Source organism: Ixodes scapularis, unplaced genomic scaffold, assembly GCF_016920785.2.
Source record: "Ixodes scapularis isolate PalLabHiFi unplaced genomic scaffold, ASM1692078v2 PGA_scaffold4__175_contigs__length_147842914, whole genome shotgun sequence".
NCBI classification, from domain to species: Eukaryota; Metazoa; Arthropoda; class Arachnida; order Ixodida; family Ixodidae; genus Ixodes; species Ixodes scapularis.
This window is the reverse complement of record NW_024609879.1, coordinates 14,805,488-14,824,164: the sequence shown is the minus strand read 5'-3', so window position 1 is coordinate 14,824,164 and position 18,677 is coordinate 14,805,488. Positions and strand designations below refer to the sequence as shown.

The window sequence follows — 18,677 nt, the reverse complement described above, 5'->3', positions numbered from 1 at the left end:
TGTAGCCCGAAACAACCCATTCCCGTTTGAACCCGTCCCGTTTTGACCCATTCCCGAAACGACCTTCCCGTTTGAACCCGTCCCGTTTCGACCCTTTCCCGAAACGACCTTCCCGTTTGAACCTGTCCCGTTTCAACCCGTTCCCGAAACGCCCTTCAAATTTGAACCCGTAGCCAAGGCATATTTTACGTTTGAATTCGCCCCGTTTGAACCCGTTGGTATAAAACCCCGCGCACCTCAACCTCTTCGCAAAAAGTGCCCATCGTTTTAATCTTGGTTTGCGCAGTTTTTCTGCTTAAGAATATGTCCCGAAATCATGTTAATGCAATTAATGCAAAGTGCAGGCGAGCGATTCAGTTATTTTGTGAAATATTTTTGCTTGTAAACGTATTCTTAAAATAGGCAAAACTTTCAGACAAGCTTTAACGAAATATATTTCTACTTGAACCACTTAAAATGTTTCTTTCAAGATGGTCCCCAATATGTGTAACTACGAAATGGACTATGTACACTGCGCGACAACGTTACCACGAACGCGATCTTGGCGATTTTTCGAATTTTACTTCGAAATGGTGTTAGAAGATACCACATTTTACCGCTTAGGTTAGTGGCCCAGATGAGCACTTTCAAACACACTAATAATATTGATGGCAGTCTTCTGATTTTTTTTAGACAAACAGCTAAAACCAACAATCGCTTGTTCGCGCTAACGGTTTCGCGCTCTGTACAATAACAGGGAGCTTTCGTAGACCGTTTTCGACGTCACGCAGCCCGCTATGATACCCAGAACTCTACAGTCAAGGCCATCGGCGCGCAGGCGCAGTAGCGGCTTCTTCGTTGCGGAGGCTTAGCGAAAGGGGAAACGCGGTCTACGAAAACTCCAAATGCAGTCTTAGAGTAACGCAGGCAAGCACTTTGAGTAAGCAAAAATTAGCGTTGCCTAAGGTTTCATATCGCGACGCTACTTTTAGGTTACCCAAAGCGCTTACGTACGTTATTCTAAAACTTCCTTATAGTGAACGGGATATTTTTAAGAGTGATAAATCAGACAGGCTGACGGGCACATGATTGTGACTTCATTTTCTTACAAGTTCAAACACAGAACCGTCGCGTACACAGACAAAAACTATAAACCACAAAATGCTGTCGCCTTGGTTAGGGAAGTCGAGAAGGAAAATCGCGCCATCAGAAAGGCGACACTCCAATTGTGATACTTCGCGGCGGTCACCTGGCCCGCACGGCACCACCATTTGCAAGCTGCTGCAGCGATATCCTTGTCAAGGCCTCATCCCGTTTGCAGGTCGATGAAGTTGTAAATGCTCGGGTGAGCCCTCCCTGACACAGCGTTTATCTTGCGGTGCCATGTCTCCGAGGTTGTTTCGGGAGAGGGAGAGGTGATGTGAGCAAGGAGAACAGACACTGGACACTTGAATCTAATCAACTGTTAACGAACAATACAAACCAACCGAAGGATGGCCGAAGCGGGAAAGTTGTTTCGGGAAAGGGCGAAACGGGAAAGGATGAAACGGGAAGGTCGTTTTGAGACGGGTCGAAACTGGAAGGTACGAACGGGAAGGTTGTTTTGGGAATGGGTCGAAACGGGAACCACCCCCTTCGAAAGGTAACCCACCCCTATTTTTGACTTGATTTGCTATATTCTTTTAAACACCAAAATATAGCCCAGTCCTAGTAATCACAGTGTTCGGATCAGTGATGACCTTGGTGAATTGCATCTAGTTGTTTTTTTTTTACTTTTTTTGACTGCACACTGAAAGTTGGCCGTTTCTATATTTACACCCAGTTTTCTTTCGATTTAAGGTGGGCTACCTCTCCGGATCTTACAATATTCACTTTGAATTTGCTTCGAACCCCAAATCGATTATTTTAACATGCCTAATGAAGAGTTGTCGGTTTTTGTGCAAACGGTGCTCACATCGATCACATAACTACCGTAAAATCCTGAAATAGCGCCCACACTCGATAGATCGCCCACTCCGCTTTTATGTTCGAACACGAGTTTCCCTCGAATACTGATAGGTCGCCCACCTTCCAAAAATAGCGATGCCCGAAGGTTGAGAAAGGTGCCGGAGGGTAGGGAAGAAGGTTTGGAAAGCCTAGGATTCCCTTCACAAAAAGAAGAGGCCACACACAATAAGGGAGATAAGATAACGGAAGGAACCCGGAAAGCGGTCAAGGTCACTTATTGAATGACATCAGGAAAGCGTTGAAGGTCACTTAGTGGTTGTCGTCAGATCGCCCGAGAACCCCAGAAAATCTTTCGACCAGCAAACTGTGAAGACGTTTCTTGTGTATACTCGGGATGAGGTCCAGCTATACCATCCAGAAGAAAGTGGAAGTCGTGGAATGGCACCGCAAGAACGGAGCTAACGTGAGCAAGACTGCGCGCCATTTCGAAGTTGACCGGAAGCGTGTACGGGAATGGAATACTTGCTACCAAGTACTTCTACAACAATGCCATAGAACAAACAAGTTGAAGAGAGCAATAGGTAGGGGACGAACCGTTTTTAGTGAAGAAATCGACGACGCACTGATGGACTTCCTGGAGACAGAGATCCGCCGGTCGAGCAGTCAGCAATCGCCTGCTTCAAGAGCATGCGCGGAAACTGGCAGAACAGATGGGCCTAGGAAACTTCCAAGCGTCATGCCAGTACATAGCTAACTGGAAGAAGCGATTTAATGTGTCTATGCGGGTGGGGACCAACGAAAGTCACAAGCTGCCTGCCGACTACGTTGAAGCAATTACGGTGTTCCGAAAGGCTGTGTCAACTCTGCACCTGGAGCACAACTGCTCAGACTACAACATAGCCAACATGGATCAGACTATGGTCCGGATGGATTGCCCTGCTGCGAGAACCAACAATGCTGTCGGCGAGTCGAGTATTCGCATCGCCAACACCGGCTGTGCTCGGCGAGGGATGACGGTGGCCTTGTGCGCGACGGCAGCGGGCATCAAGCTACCTGCTTTGATCGTACTGAACGAGCCAACCGGCCGGATTCCCCCCAGAGTACTCTTTTTTCTAAGGATCCCAGGTATCTTGTAATTAATCACCATTCAGGGTATAAATGTCGTAACAAAGCCTTAGAAATACGTAAAAATAAGGCTGACAGCATTTTTTTTTTTTTTTAAATAGAGCGACTGTTGCATTATCCATTGACAAAACGCCACAGCCCGTTTTGTTTTGTATCGCCCCATTTCCAAAAGATGGCGTAGCCGTTCTGGCCGGCGCCATCTTGAGCGCACGAGCAGTTGGCGCGTGACTTGCTGGCTTTCCGAAGCTTACTCACTTGCGCGTGCTTCGGCGCTCGGCCATAAAATCGGGCAGTTCGCATATCTTCACTCATCGGCGTAGCATGTGTAATGTGCGTTTGGGGCCCGAACTGTTATTTCATGTTATACTTGTACTTGCAGCAAATGTCCGAGTTACTTCTTCCAAGAATGGTTGGATGACCTCTCCCGTCCTACTGGAGTGGACTAGGAGAGTTTGGGGCCCGAACGCCGACGACGTGAGGAGACTGCTCATACTGGACCAAGCACCCATACACAAGACAGAGGCGGCCCGAGAAGCGCTCGACGCAAAAGACACCGACGTCGTCTTGATACCGGGCGGTTGCACGTCCATTTTGCAACCCGCGGACGTCTCATGGATGAAGCCCTTCAAGGACGCGTGGAATTTGGGCATCGTTCTTCCGGAAAGGTTCGGTGACTCCAAAGGGCAACCTTCGCAAGCCGTCGCGTCAAGAGGTTGTGGACTTGGTGGCTCAGGCGTGGGCCTCCGTCTCCGAGGATACCGTGCGGAGTTCGTTCAAACGGAATATCCACAAGGCTCGATGGTTGCGGGACGGCGAGCTCAACGACCGTTTGGCTTCGGTAACCAATGGACCCGAGGATCCTGAGAGCCTCATTGACGAGGCGTTAGATTTAATCTTCGATAGCGAAAGCGATGTGTCGTTTGACGGTTTCAGCGATGAGAGCTAGAGAAATAAAAACCCACGCTGCTTTGGCGCACGCGTTACTCGATTTTTGTTTGTAATTTTGGTTATTAAATACTGAAAGATCGCCCACCTCACTTTTTTTGCCAATTATCTACGGCGAAAAGGGGGGCGTTAATTCAGGATTTTACGGTAGGTAGCGCTACTTGTTGTGATCAGTTAGAGTAGCCATGTGCTCCACTTGGGTGCTGTAAGAACAGTAGCCAAAAATATCTTACGTCGAACACAAACCAAAAACTCCATTGATACACCTAATTGGTTCATTGAGACATCTGAGAAATTACCAGCGTATGATCGTTCAATAAATAAATAAATATCTGTTGTGGAAAAGTCCCCTGTAGGTATACCTTGTATAGTCTCTCAACACTCCAACAACTGAAGTTTTTTCCACAGACTAACTTTAAAGAGATTGTATAAAAACTTTACATGTAAGCTCAAAATCGTCTGCTCCAAAAATGGAAAACTGCTCCAAAACCTGTTTTTCCCAGGTACTAGAGCTGCTCCAAGTCACCATTTGTCAGTTTCACCACTGCTTTGTGTTCGAAAACCTACCCGCATTCAGCGTCGCTCTGTGTTATCACGTGACGCGACCCTCCGGAGTAGCTCAAATCTATTTGGGGAAGATTTCAAACACAGCCCTTCTCTTTCCCATTTTTGGGTCCTGGAGAGCAGCGGAAGCCTTGAGCAATTGACCGACAGCCAACAGGGCTTGTGAGTGACTGTCTGTACCCACGGGTGAAATTTAACAAAAAAAGAACTTTCCCCCGGCAAAAAATAAGAAAGTGGATTGTTGTACGACTTGTGTCGGAGTTGTTTCACCTCGCGATCCCTGTTTGGACAGGCCTTAATGTGAGCTTTCGGTTGCACGACAAAAGATCCCAAGGTGGTCTAAAGAATCCCCAGCCCCTCATCATGTTTAGCATGCAAACCTCAACATTTTTGTTTCAAAAATTTTACTTTTTGAGGCTGAATGAAAATTACAAACACCCTTGTACTCAGTGTTTGCAAGTACTTAAAGTACTATTTGGAGTAAGCCTTGATTACTTGTACTTCGCCTGAAGTATTTGTTTTAGTAGTTTGCAAGGAAACTACAACCCCCTACCCAAAGTATGTCCCCAAACTTGCTCTTACTAAATTTGCATCACAAAACAGTGCTAGGTCAACTGGGGAGAAATGCTGTGAGGAATATTCTATTCTAGCCAGTTGGCGTTCTCAGGAGACAACAGAGTTTCAGAGAACCATTTTTCAACTCGGATTTCAATACGATTGGCCCAGCTGGTATGAACTATGCATGTAAAGTGTGCATGTGCATGTCATATCGTTATTGGAGTTGAAAAATGGTTCCTTTGAACTCTCTTAAACATACTCTGTTTCAGATGTTTTTACAGCTCTGGGAAACATGCAGGGAAAAATAAATTTATCTGAGCACTGACTTGTTTGGCTCAGGAAAATTTGGGCTCTTCTAAAAACCATGTGCCGATGTCCTTGTCTTTCCGAATAGTACCTACAAATTCTGAGGTATAGTATAAGTTTCCACCAATCTTTAATATCAAAATGGTAGGCTGTTATCGCACAGAAGTGTTGATTTCTTTCTAAACCTCTTCTGGCCAGTCCTCTAAAAGGAATGACAATTGTAAGGTTGATACAAATAAGTGGCTTATAACTTTATGTTGATTAATACGTGCTTTGCATGTGACGTCATTCCTACTTGCCGAGAACAACAAGTTCGATGTGTGAAATTTATGCTGCAAAAAAAGGTACAGACGCAAGAGCATGATACAAAGTAATGGCAGTTGATGTGACGAAAATGAAAACCATGCATAGCTCATCGGAGAGAGAAAAAAAGTATTGAATAGCCTCTTGGCCATGTCCGGTACTTGCCGCCATTATTGGCAATAATTCCTTTATTACACTCTCGAGTACCCCCCAAACTATGCGTACCATGATTTGAAAGGCACTGAAAGTTGGAATGAAAAGGACCATCAATGATTTGCTTTATTTAAAAAAAAAGATTGCTTTTAATATATTTTACTTTAACTGCATCGTGCCCTGTATGTATACTTGCGACTCAACTTGAAGTACATAAACTCTCGGCTACTTGAACTTTACTTCAAGTACTTTTTAGATATGCTTTACTTTATGAAACACTGCTTGAAACTTTGAACGGACACTAACTCAGACAACCAAGTTAGGCTGACAGTCAGGTTTGGTGCTCTTGTGTAGAGGCTAATACTTGGGCAATTTCAACCTTCTGAGCAGGTTCTTGCCAAGTTCATGGACCAACAGGCGCAGAACATCGTGCAGAAGATGGCCAGGGCAAGGATCCAGCAGGAGTACAAGAAGACGACATTGAGGGCCTCCTCGAGCTCTGGCTGGACCTTCCTCCACCATGTATGCTATGTGAGGTTGAGGTCCCTCTGCTTTGCTCTCCTGCTGCTTCTGCACCATGTCCTCCGCTTGCTTCTGCTGCTTCTGTACCATCTCCTCCGCTTGCTTCTGCTGCCTCTGCACCTTCTCCTCCGCTTGCTTCTGCACCATCTCCTCCGCTTGCTTCTGCTGCTTCCACACCATCTCCTCTGCTTGCTTCTGCTGCTTTCGCATCATCTCCTCCGCTTGCTTCTGCTGCTTCCGCACCTCCTCCTCTGCTTGCTTCCGCACCATCTCCTCCACTTGCTTCTGCTGCTTCCGCACCTTCTCCTTCACTTGCTTCTGCACCTTCTCCGCTTGCATCCGCACCATCCCCTCCGCTTGCTTCTGCTGCTTCCGCACCATCTCCTCCGCTTGCTTCTGCTGCTTCCACACCTTCTTCTCCGCTTGCTTCCGCAGGTGGGAGAGGCTGCTGACTCCCCTGTTGCATGCTTTCCGGATGCGATTCCAGAGGGGCATTTCTGCGGATATGCGGAATCATGGTAGTGATGTTAATTAAGGAGCAGCATACTCTTCATTCTAAAGCATGTTCTTTGCTCAGAGGTGGTAGTGCCATTTTCCTGAAGGCCAAGTTTAGTGACTATCTTACCTTTCTAGAAGCCTTTGAAAACTGGTCCAGCGAAGGGTTGCATGTATATTAAAAAAAAAGGTCAAAGACGTGTACACTAGCTTAATCTGATGAATTTAAGTACTCCAAAATCGAGTTCATCTACATTCATGGACGTCCTCCCTCGCTCATGGGTGATGGAAAGCGCCCTGATCAGACCTATTTTACGGGCTGCCATGCACGTCTTTTGTTATTTTTGAAGGCAAAAGCAACCATGTCATATGTAATCACAAAGCTTGTTGTTGAACATAACCATATTATAGGATGTTACACTTCATACCCCAAAAACAGACTTCTGACTGAATTTGAGAAAGAAAAATTTGCCGAGCTAGTGAAGTGCAATGTAAAGCCTAAGGATTTTAAAAGTTATGTCTATGAAAAAACTGGCAAGACTCTAACTATGAAAGACATAAACAACTACAAAAGCCGCAATGCTACTACAATCAAAACTAGTGGTGCTCATGGGGCCCTGTTGCTCCCACGATTGCAAAGTTTTGCTTCTCAAAACCCTAATTGGATTATACATTAACAAAAAGATCAAAACAATGAACTATTATTGGTCTTATTTTGTTGGGACGCAGCCTGGGACAAGTGATACCATAGGCGTCCCAAACTCAACTGATCTTTTTATTTCTAAATGCCTGTTCCCAGGCAGGTCTTCCTCTTCGCCCTCACCTCCTTTCCCCGTCTTCTCCCCCGCACCCCACATTCCTCAGCCACTGCGGTCCGCGGGCGAGGGGAATTCTCCCGCGCGGGAAAAGGAGAGACATATCCGGTTGGCAGGCTAGGCCAGGTTCGTCGGGCAGCCACGCCTGCGCGCGGCGTGATATGATCACCACAATACTCCCTCCTTAGTGAGTGAGCGAGCGGAAGAAGGAATCACAGGTCGAGCCACACAGGGGCCCTGATACGCCAGCTGCTGCGCGTGGTTCTCGTGCTAGCTGGCGGAGGTGGCACCGAAGGCAGCCTCGCGGGAAATAGGGCCGCGAAGGGGGTGGACGTTGTGGTAGCCGAGCGTTCCATTTGGGCCGGTTTCACGCGGTCGATTGACACGACATCTCGTCGGCCACGCCTGTCGATGGTCATCATCTTGTTGTTGCGGCGCAGCACCATAAATGCCCCATCGTACGGGGGCTGAAGAGGGCACCGCACAGCGTCGTGTTGCACGAATACGTGCATGCACGATGTGAGGTCGGCGCTCACGTGCGCCGCTCGTGCTGTCGGCTCACGGGGAGGGGTCGCTCTGGGTTTTACCATGAGGTCCCTTAGGTGAGACGCGTAGTCTCCGGTGGTGACGCGGGCTTCTGGTTGACTAGGGCCGAAGTACTCGCCGGGAAGGCGGAGTGTTGTCCCGTAAGTTGCAATTGTCGTACTGTTGACAACTTGTAGGGGGAATCCGCTCGGGTGCTTCCGATCGGCAGCCGACGCCGGGACCACGCTCACCTCTGCGCCTGTGTCGACGAGGAAACGAACGCCCTTGGCGCGGTCGGTCAGAAAGAAAATTGAGGGGCGACTTTCCGGCAAGGTGGAGGCACTGGTCGCCCTCATTGCTGGCCCCGACCGTTTCCTAAATGTTCGCAGGGAGGCACGCAGTTCCGTGCGGCGTTGCCGTACCTCCGGTGATACCAGCATACCTTCTGGCTCTGCTGTGGTTCCGGCTTTGCACTCCGGTTCGGGGGGTGCGCGCCAGATGCTCGTAGGGCCGCCACTGTGCTGGCGAGGCGCGAGATCTCCGCTCGGAGCTCGTGAAGTTGGTCCGGCTGCGCTGGTTCCGCTTGCACGGTCGCAACAGAGAGTGTTGCGACTGCCATAAGTGCGTCTGCCTGCTCGGCCAGCTTGGATAGGTCCTTCTCTCCGGTGGAGATGAGCACCATGCGGACATTTGATGGAAGCCATTGAAGGAAAATCTCCCGAAGCAGGAGACTGTTGAGACCGGCCGCCGTGCTGCCGAGCAGTTGTTGCACGTGGCGTAGCAGTTGACTGGGCGTTCGGCCCCCGAGATCAGCTTCGCGAAGAAGATGCTGCAACCGCTGCGGTTCCGAGGGCGATACTTGGCGAATGAGCGTCCGCTTCAGCGTACTGTACGCATCCTCCGCGGGTGGGGAGAACAGCAGGTCGCGAATCTCGCTTGCCGTTGCGGGCGGCAGGCTGCTCACCACGTGGTGGTACTTTGTGAGGTCCGCGGTGATGCGCCTTGCGGCGAACTGTGACTCCACCTGGAGGAACCACAGCTCGGGGTCCGCGGTCCAAAATGCGGGCAACTTGACGTCGACAATCATCGGGACGTCGGAGCTGAGTTGATCATTCATTGTGCGATTGAGCGTCGCGGGTCACCAATGTTGGGACGCAGCCTGGGAGAAGTGATGCCATAGGCGTCCCAAACTCAACTGATCTTTTAACTGATCTTTTTATTTCCAAGTGCCCGTTCCCGGGCAGGTCTTCCTCCTCAGCCTCACCTCCTTTCCCTGTCTTCTCCCCCGCTCCCCACATTCCTCAGTCACCGCGGTCCGTGGGCGAGGGGAATTCTCCTGCGCGGGAAAAGGGGGGACATATCCGGTTGGCAGGCTAGGCCAGGTTCGTCGGGCAGCCACGCCCGCACGTGGCGTGATATGATCACCACAATTTCAGACATCTGTCATGCGAGAAACATTGGAAAAATATCCCGAAATTCTCTTCTTCGACGGTACATACAGATTAACGTAGAGGGTTACATTCTCTATTTAATTTTTTGTGAGGATGGTCGTGTGGTAAGGGTCGAGGCATTTGTTATGCATTCCTGCAAAGAGGAACCTCTATTATTGTTTGCTCTGTTTTTAGAAGTTTATAGATTGCAACCCATTTGTACTGTCAGCTTGTAACATTGTTATGATAAACAGCTAGAGACTTGAACGAACTAAGAATTTTGAAATAGCTAATGCCAAAAAGCACTATTCTTCTATGTACATGGCACGTCCTGAACTCCTTGTCTTTCCAAATAAAGAAACTTGCTTCTCAACAAAAGGAACTATTGTGGCCACTAAATTAAAAAAAAATTTTATGCCCAGAACCCATCCGCTTATGATACAAAGGCTGTGCACCTCGAAAAGCTTTCTCCTAATTTTTTTTTTAATATTTCATGCTCAACTGTGATTTGTGCGAAGATATGTGGGTGCACGCCTATCGCCGTCCTTTACTTACACTAGGAAAAAATACCAACAACCGAGTAGAGAGCCATAATCAAAAGCTAAAAACCTTGCATTCAGGAATGCACCTGACCACAGCAGTGAGCGCTTTGCTAGAGTATGTAGATCATGATCTTATATCACAAGGGTTTGCAAAGCTGAGAGGTTAGGCTTAACCTGAATTCAACTACCTTTGACACATTTCAGCTGTGTTTAGCTCAAACCTGCACTCTGGAAGGTAGGAAAAGTTTTAGAGCAGTATGAGTAGTTTAAAAGTCAGCACTACACTGTTAGTCTTCATAATGGCACATATACAGTCAAGTCAGACCAAACAGAGTACATTATACCAAATAGCCTCGACAGCTGCACATGCCTATGTTACTCTCAACATCGACTTCCATGCGTCCACATGTTTACAGCACGATCTTTTGCAGAAGTCGAGCTATTTGACAAGTCTGCTATTCCGCACCGATGGCGTAAGAACCACTTTCTGAAATCTGAAACTAATGACTGTCCAATCACAGCTGGCTCTAACCCACTAAGCACAACCAATCCTAACCCGCCCAAGCCGAACCCACTTGCCTGAACCTGCCTAGCCCGAATTTGCCCGAACTTGAACCCACCTAGCTCGAACCCGCCTAGCTCGAACCCGCCCAGCCGAAACCCGCCTAGCCAGAACCCCTCTAGCCTGAACCCGCCTAGCCCGAATTCGCCTAACTTGAACTCACATAGCTCGAACCCACCTAGCTTGAAGCTGCCTAGCTCGAACCCGCCTAGCTCGAACCCGCCTAGCTCGAACCCGCCTAGCCGGAATGCACCAAGCAAGAAATCGCCGACCCAAACCGTGTTTATATCGGCCATACGAAAAACCTTGCTTGTGAAACGATACCATTCAGGCAAGATATAATCATGCATGCAAATTTTCGAGTGATCCAGTCAAACCAACAGCTTGCCCAATGTGGTGAACGAGAGCTTAATGAAAAATTGGTAAATATTCAGGCACTCTTTAGCAATCTTATAACCTTCCCTAGCAACCAGGTGCAGCTCTTGCCACAGTCTGTTGCACCCTGTGCAGCTCGAGAGGATGTATCTCGGCAACAGCTAATGGACACAACAATCAAGAAGGAAACTTCTTCCGAAAAACTGTGCATTAGTTTGAATAAACGCAGGAGAGGCAGACCACGAAATGTAAAAGTTACAAGAAAGCGTAAATTTTCAGAAACATTCCACGACAAAGCACTTTGTCTTAGTATGATAGGTGCAGAGCAGGGTTGGGCAGTATCACGATACAAATGTATTGCGATAGTATTTCAGAAATACATTTCGTATCTATTTCTGTATCGCGATACATTTTTTTCACCAGTATCTGTATTCCTGTATTGAAATACTTTCGGAAAGTTTCTTTGTAGCGCGATACAATCAGAATGAAATGTATTTCGTTACATTTCTTGAGAAATGCCCCCCCCCCCCCCCCCCCCCCAAAAAAAAAGAAGTCCGAACGCTTTTTTTTTTCTTCTGAGCGCACCAGGTGATACTGGGGCATTGTTACTATGCTGACCAAAGTTGCTTTCGATTCTCCAAATTATTTTTCTATGCGTCCTATTCTCTCTTCTGAGAAGTGTTGCGTAGTCGGGGACTCGAACCAGGTGGCGTGTTAGGAGTGGAGTCGGAGCATCGTCTGCCGCAGTTCCTCAGGTAGGGATTTCTTGAGTCAGTGTTTGCTGGCATCCAAAGCCCTAACTGTCTCGCTCGCCTTAGCGTACACAGTACACCCAGCCGGCAAAGCTGAGTCACAGTCCATTGCAGCACGACCCTGGCGGTGGTTGGCTTGAAATAGTAGGATGACTCACGCAGTAAAGTTCAACACATATTCGAATGCGTCTGCGGCTGCGCCCGTAATACTGCACGGCTCAAGGGTACGTCATCAGCCGACGTGAACTTGACTCGCTGCTCTGGTGATCCGAAACCCAGGAAGGAGGCCAGATGTGGCGTCGCGGTGCCGACCCAGACTTTGTACCCTGCGACTCGTCTCAAGTGTGCTGTTTCTCGGAGAGCTCGCACCTGTACCGGCAATATCAGGTCACAATCCACGAGGTCTTTGGATGATGCTGGGCGAGACTTGAGGATTGCATTAATGCGTCGGTGGCAAAAGGGTCGGCAGAAAGGACCTTTGCGAAAGGGTGCCACCATATCGTTTTTTCAACCATAACAGACGATAAGACTTGTTCTGGGGTGCTTCAGGTGGTCCACTATTCTCGAAAATTCCAAATCACACTGCCTGCACGATCTCCAACGAGGTAACTTACAACGAAAGTATGTATTGTCCTTTCATACAGCAGCATGGTAAAGTTTCATGTTCTGGGTCACAACTACAGATAAAGAATACCAGTTCATTCCACCGTGAAGTCATGTGATGAATGTTGACAGGGGCATCCTTATTGGACAGGGGCGTTGTGACGTTTTGATGGGATTTAGGGGGACATTGAATTTATTTAGAGGTCGAAATCTTTTCGCATCCCTCGTCAGACAGACAGGATGTCAGGGAAGAGACTGCGGTCAGTCCTTCATGGAACGTTTTTTTTTTTTGAGCCCTTTGAAGACTCCTCGTCGTCCGAAACCACTACCTTCAAGGCAAAGTGCCAATCCTACGGGAAAGTAATTTCGGGATCAAAAACTTCCACTTCAAACTTCAAGCTTCATCTCAGTTGGCGTCTCAAACAAAGTTGAAAAATGTATTGCTGTATCAGTATTTTTGTAATTGTATTTCTGCCCTTCCTAAAATGTATTCCTGTTTTTGTATTTCTGCCCTTCCTAAAATGTATTCCTGTATTTGTATTTCCGTATTCCTGTATTTGTATTTCGAAATACTTTTTGCCTCTATTTAAAATGTATTTCCGATATGTATCGCGATACATTTTTACAGATATATTTTAGTATCAGTATCTTAGCTATTATTTTAATGTATCCCAGTATTTGTATTCCTTAGTACATTTTAGAGTATTTCTGCCCAACCCTGGTGCAGAATTACTTCCTCTCTGCAAAGGTTATTCACTTGCTGATAAAGAACTGGCATTTGTAAGATCCAACGATTCTCTCTCTGATAGTGTTATGAATATTGCGCAGTATTTAACACACAACAATTTCCATGTTGGGGAAGCTTTCAAGATGTTCTGTTAGCTCAGGAACTAAAATTCAAACAGATAAGAGATTCTTTCATTCAAGTATTGCATACAAAAGACCCAGACCATTGGCTCACAGTATCAAACATTGGGGCACCTCCAAATTCAGTCTTTGTGTATGATTTTATTGACGAAGATATTCCTCCCGATGCTGTCAAGCAGGTGTGCAGCATTCTGAAGTTACAATTGGCAAATATAAATGTTTTTGTGAAATTTGCACGAGGTCAAGGCGGCACTCTGGATTTTGGCTTATTCGCAATAGCTAGCATGTATTGCATAGCATCTTGCAAAGACCCTACCACTGTAAGCTTCCGACAACACTCAATGAGGACCCATTTATGAGGATGAGGACCTATAAGAAATTTCATTGTTTTTCATGTGAGACCAAAAGACTTCTCTGATGCTTTTCATTGCTTGTGCCGGCAGCCCCTGCTTCGTGCCAGTTCTGTTGGCATTATTCAGTGTGCAGGCTGTCCATCCCTCTTTCACGAGGAGTGCCTAGGCAGAAAACCTAATTGTGACATACAGTTTGTGTGCAATCAAGGGTGTATTGTCACTGGAATGCAGGCAGGGGTTATCCTAAATTATGGTTTCAAGTGCTTGAACTTTATTTCTCCTTGTTATATATTTAGTCTTGTTATTCTTTACCTTTGTTATGTTTCCACCTGCATATTTCTTATTTTTTATCCTTAAAGTTTAATATGACAAAAATGATTGATATATATAAAAAGGCATGTGACCTGGTAATTAGTTGCAAATTATTATTACACTTTCGTTCAAACACCCATCATGGCCCACAATTTCAATAACAATTGTAAAAAAACTTGCTCTTGAGACAGAAGTACCCTTTATACAGACCAGTAGTTTGCACCACCTAGCCTAAAACAATAACAAAAACTAAAAAGCATCACTTCCCTGCCTCCTCCCCCGGTGAGTGAGTCTCCGATTTTCCTCTGGTCAAACTGTGTTGGCGTCACCAGATTCCTCATTACATCATTGTTGGCCGCGATAAATGTTGGGACACCAGTTTAATGAAACAATTCGCTACTGGTTACAAGGTCACACACCTTTTCATCTGCAGCAGCTGCTAATTCCTATGGGGTGCAAGACAAAAACAGCTTAGAATGAAATATTACTTAATTTTTATTCTTTGGCATATGCTGCTTTTAATGTCTTTTTTTTCTTTAATTTAGGCCTCAGCGGAGCCCGACTGCTAGAGAGCGTGTTCTCAGGTGGCGGATAGAGAAACGTCTTGTGTTTGGAAGTTGTGAAAACATCCTACTACCAAATAGTATCCATGCCCGCAAACGAACAGGTTTTTTTTTTAGTTTGGATTTAGTTAGTGGTTCTATTTTGTGCTTGTGGATTACACCTTATTTTGTTGAAATGAACTTGCACTCATTTCATTTGTGATATTCTTAATGCAAGGACACCGGCAGCAACATTTGTTCAAGATAATGCTGCCGAACAGGCTACATTGCAACAAAGCAAATGTGTCAGTGACTGACTATCGAAACAGTTGGAATATCATTAAATCCCATACTTCTTGGAAGGTGTTACCTGCCAACTCTTCCGAATTTTTCCCCGCAGGGGGCACCTGTGAAAGCAGGTGTTTGGAGAGTGGCGTCTCCACGACCCCGAGCCCCGCAGGGGGCGCTTGCACCTTAGGTGCTAGGTGCTTGGTGAGTTGCGTCACCACGGACCCCAGCTACGTGGGCCACCATACCCGCACGCAGGGGGCACCTACTTTGGTAGGTGCTTGGTGAGTGGCGTCACTACGAACCCCGAGCCATGTGGGTTCGCCCACCCACGTCTGGCTGTGCGTGGCGTACCCGTGTCCAGGGAAAAGGGGACCCTGGTGGTTGAGCTGAGCCCGGGGTATGTTTGGACCCTTCGGGGCCCCCCGGGCGAGGCAATACACCGCTTCGACCCCTGCTTCTCGTAGACGGGTGTCCTGGCTTGGCCCGACCAGGATGATTCAGTCAGTCGCCTCTTCTACCCTCTTCTTCCGTCTTTCACTTTTCCTTCCACCTCTTTCTCTTTTCTTCTACTCTCTTCCTTCCTTTTTCACCTTCTTAGGCGGCAAGGGCTAACCTTGAGTGGAAACAGGTCCTGTCCCTGCATCCACACTCGGTTATAGTGCCCGGGCAGCACTGGTAGAGTAATTGTGTCAGCCAAGCCTTTCTTGCTATGGCACATTACCTACCCCCTTGTTGGGCTCCGTGGTGGGCGGTGCACCCGGGCACTGAATCTCCTCCCATCTCTCATGGGTTCCAAAGCTAAACCTCCCTCTGATCGGGCCCTGAAAAGGGTCCGCACCGAAGTCCCTCTGAAAGAAACGACCTCATCTCCCCCTACATTCCCCAAATTTTTGGTTATTCACTCTGAAGACGATACACCACTCTCCAAGATGTCCCCCTTTCTTGTTGCGAAAGTGCTAGAAAGTGTGGTCGGAAAGAACTTCAAAGCCAAACAGATGCCCTCAGGTGACCTTCTCGTAGAAATTGAATCCAGACAGCAGAGTACAGCACTCCTTGCTTTGGATTCTGTGTCTGATCATAAAGTGACTGTTTCACCCCATCGTACACTTAATACTATTCAGGGCGTGATCTCCGAAGATGACCTGATTGAGGCCTCTGACACTGAGATACTTGAAGGGCTCTCTGAACAAGGAGTTGTAGCTGCGAGGCGCATCTCCATGCGTCGGGACGGTCAAGAGCGAAAAACTAAACACATAGTGTTAACCTTTGAATCTACCACACTTCCCGAGGCTGTTAGGGCTGGCTACCTCCACTGCAGGGTTAGGCCCTATGTGCCTAATCCTCGAAGATGTTTTAAATGCCAGAGGTTTGGCCACGGCTCTCAGAGCTGCCGTGGTAAGGCCACTTGTGCCAAGTGTGGGAAAAATGACCATTCTGCTGACTCCTGCTCCAACGAAGCCCATTGTGTCAACTGTAGTGATCCCCACCCAGCGTATTCTCGCTCATGCAAGACATGGAAAGAAGAGAAAGAAGTGCTTAACTTGAAGGTCAAAGAAAACCTCTCTTACCCGGAAGCGCGCCGTCGCTTTGCGTTCTTGCGCAAAGGTGGCTATGCGCAGGTGGTGCAGCGGGGACCTGCACCACTGAAGGTTGCAGTGGCAACCCAGACGTCCTTTCTGGACTATGGGAAGCCACGGCAGTCCCCCACGCCCCAGCTGAGGATTCAGCTTCCGGGGCATGCAATCTCGGCTGGACGGTCTTCGGACCCTCCCAGCCAGAGTGCGAACCCTCGCACTCCAACAGGGCAACAGCCTGTATCTTCTCGGGCTGTTTCCCAAACCCAGGATGGGTCGGTGGCTGCCGCGACCGTCCCTCCTCTGCGGTCTCCTTCCAGGGAGAAGGGTCGACACTCTCGCCCACACTCCCTGGAGAGAGCATCATCGAGGGAGCGGCATGGCTCTCGTGCCGTACCTACAGCGCCTAAGGGACAGGAACGGGTGGACTTTGGTGACGCTTCGCCCAGCACCTCCTCTGCCCCTTTGGCTGGGTCTGGTCGCGGGCGGCGCATGGCGCCCCGTTCCCCGAACCCGAAGAAACCTGCAGAAAAAGGCTTGCCTCAGGAAACTGAGGCCATGGATGAGTGTGAAGTCTCCACTCCTGCGTCTGACCAAGACGACATGGAGTGGCAGACTACTAAGAGTAAGCACAAGAGCAAAAAACCGGTGATCCCACCAACGTGATGTTGTACATTCTTTATTGCCCTGCGCGGCAGAGTTGACATTTTTACTTTTACTTGAACCTTACTACTTTTACTGATTTACTAATTTTTAACTTAGTTTTAGATTAATGGCTAAATTTACTTTTATGCAGTGGAATTGCCGCGGCCTTTTAAGGAATATTGACGATGTTAACTTTTTTATGGACAACCTCCGTCCTATAGCTCTCTCTTTACAAGAGACGCACCTTAATGATCATCATGTGTCTATTTTACGTCGTCACCAAGTTTTTAGAAAAGATTGTTCCACATCAAACTCATCTGGTGGAGTAGCAGTAATCGTCCAAAGTGGAGTTGCTTGTTCTCAGATTCCTCTTTCTACACCTTTAGAGGCTGTAGCTGTGCGTCTCCTCTTGGACCGCTTCATCACCATTGTTTCCATCTATATTCCACCAAATGTTCCACTGCATATTCATGATCTTCATGATTTAATTACTCAGCTCCCTCACCCCTTTTTACTTTTAGGAGATTTTAATACCCACCATCCCTTGTGGGGTGGCACACGCCAGGACTCGCGTGGTGGGGTCATTGAACGGTTTTTACTGTCATCTAGTCTGTCTTTTGAACAGCAAAGAGCCTACCTTTTTTAGCGCAGCTCACAACTCATTTACATCCATTGATCTTTCCATTTCACCTCCATCCTTGGTGTCTTGTTTCACATGGAGCGTTTTAAATAATCCTTTTGGAAGCGACCACTTTCCGGTTGCTCTGGAAAGCGTGAAATCGATTCCCAGTCATATGAAACGGACTCCACGTTGGAAGCTAGAAAAAGCAGACTGGGCTTTTTTTAGCCAAAAAGCCAAGTTTGTTCCCTCAATGTTCTCTTCATTAACTCATGACGATGCCACAGCCTACATCACAGAGCATATAATTGGTGCTGCTCTTTGCTCCATCCCTCAAACTTCTTCGAACATCCCCAAGAAATGTAAGCCATGGTGGAATGAGGATTGTTCCACCACAAAGAATAACCAAGATAAGGCTTGGGGTGTCTTTCGTAGATACCCGACATCTGTGAACTTAATGGAATTCAAGAGACGCAGAGCTTGTGCCCGCTGGACTCGGAAGCAGGCTAAAGGAAAATCTTGGCGAGGTTACTTGTCCTCCATCAGCAGCTATGTTCCAGCAAAGGAAGTGTGGGACCGACTTCACAAGGTCGAGGGGAAATACCGCTGTTTTACAATCCCCCTTTTTCCGTCTTCTGGAGCCTCATTGCTAGACCAGGCTAACGTGTTGGGCACTCACTTCGCTGCTGTTTCAAGCTCCGCACATTACTCTCCAGCATTCCTGAGGCGTAAGGCAAACATGGAAAAGACGAGGCTCTGCTTCACAGGGGGAGCGTCTGCACCTTACAATCAGCCATTTACAATAGTTGAGCTCGAAGTGGCTCTCAACTCCCGCAAGAATTCTGCCCCCGGTCCCGATAGAATTCACTATGACATGATCCGGCACTTATCTAGAGAGTCACTTAGTGCCCTTCTCACATACTTCAATGGCCTGTGGTGTGATGCCTACTTCCCTGTTGAATGGAAGCGGGCT

General features: G+C 47.6%; 1 protein-coding gene and 1 pseudogene across 1 annotated transcript; one reads left to right on the top strand and one right to left on the bottom strand.

Annotated features, from left to right (window-relative positions):
* Window positions 1–6,064: 6,064 nt before the first annotated feature.
* Window positions 6,065–6,897, bottom strand: LOC121837673 (golgin subfamily A member 6-like protein 22). The gene has a single exon (XM_042293392.1). It carries the CDS (start codon window positions 6,895–6,897, stop codon window positions 6,238–6,240), a length of 660 nt encoding a protein of 219 aa, XP_042149326.1. The 3' UTR covers window positions 6,065–6,237.
* Window positions 6,898–11,115: 4,218 nt separating this feature from the next.
* LOC115309186 lies at window positions 11,116–14,476 on the top strand (annotated as a pseudogene).
* Window positions 14,477–18,677: the final 4,201 nt, after the last annotated feature.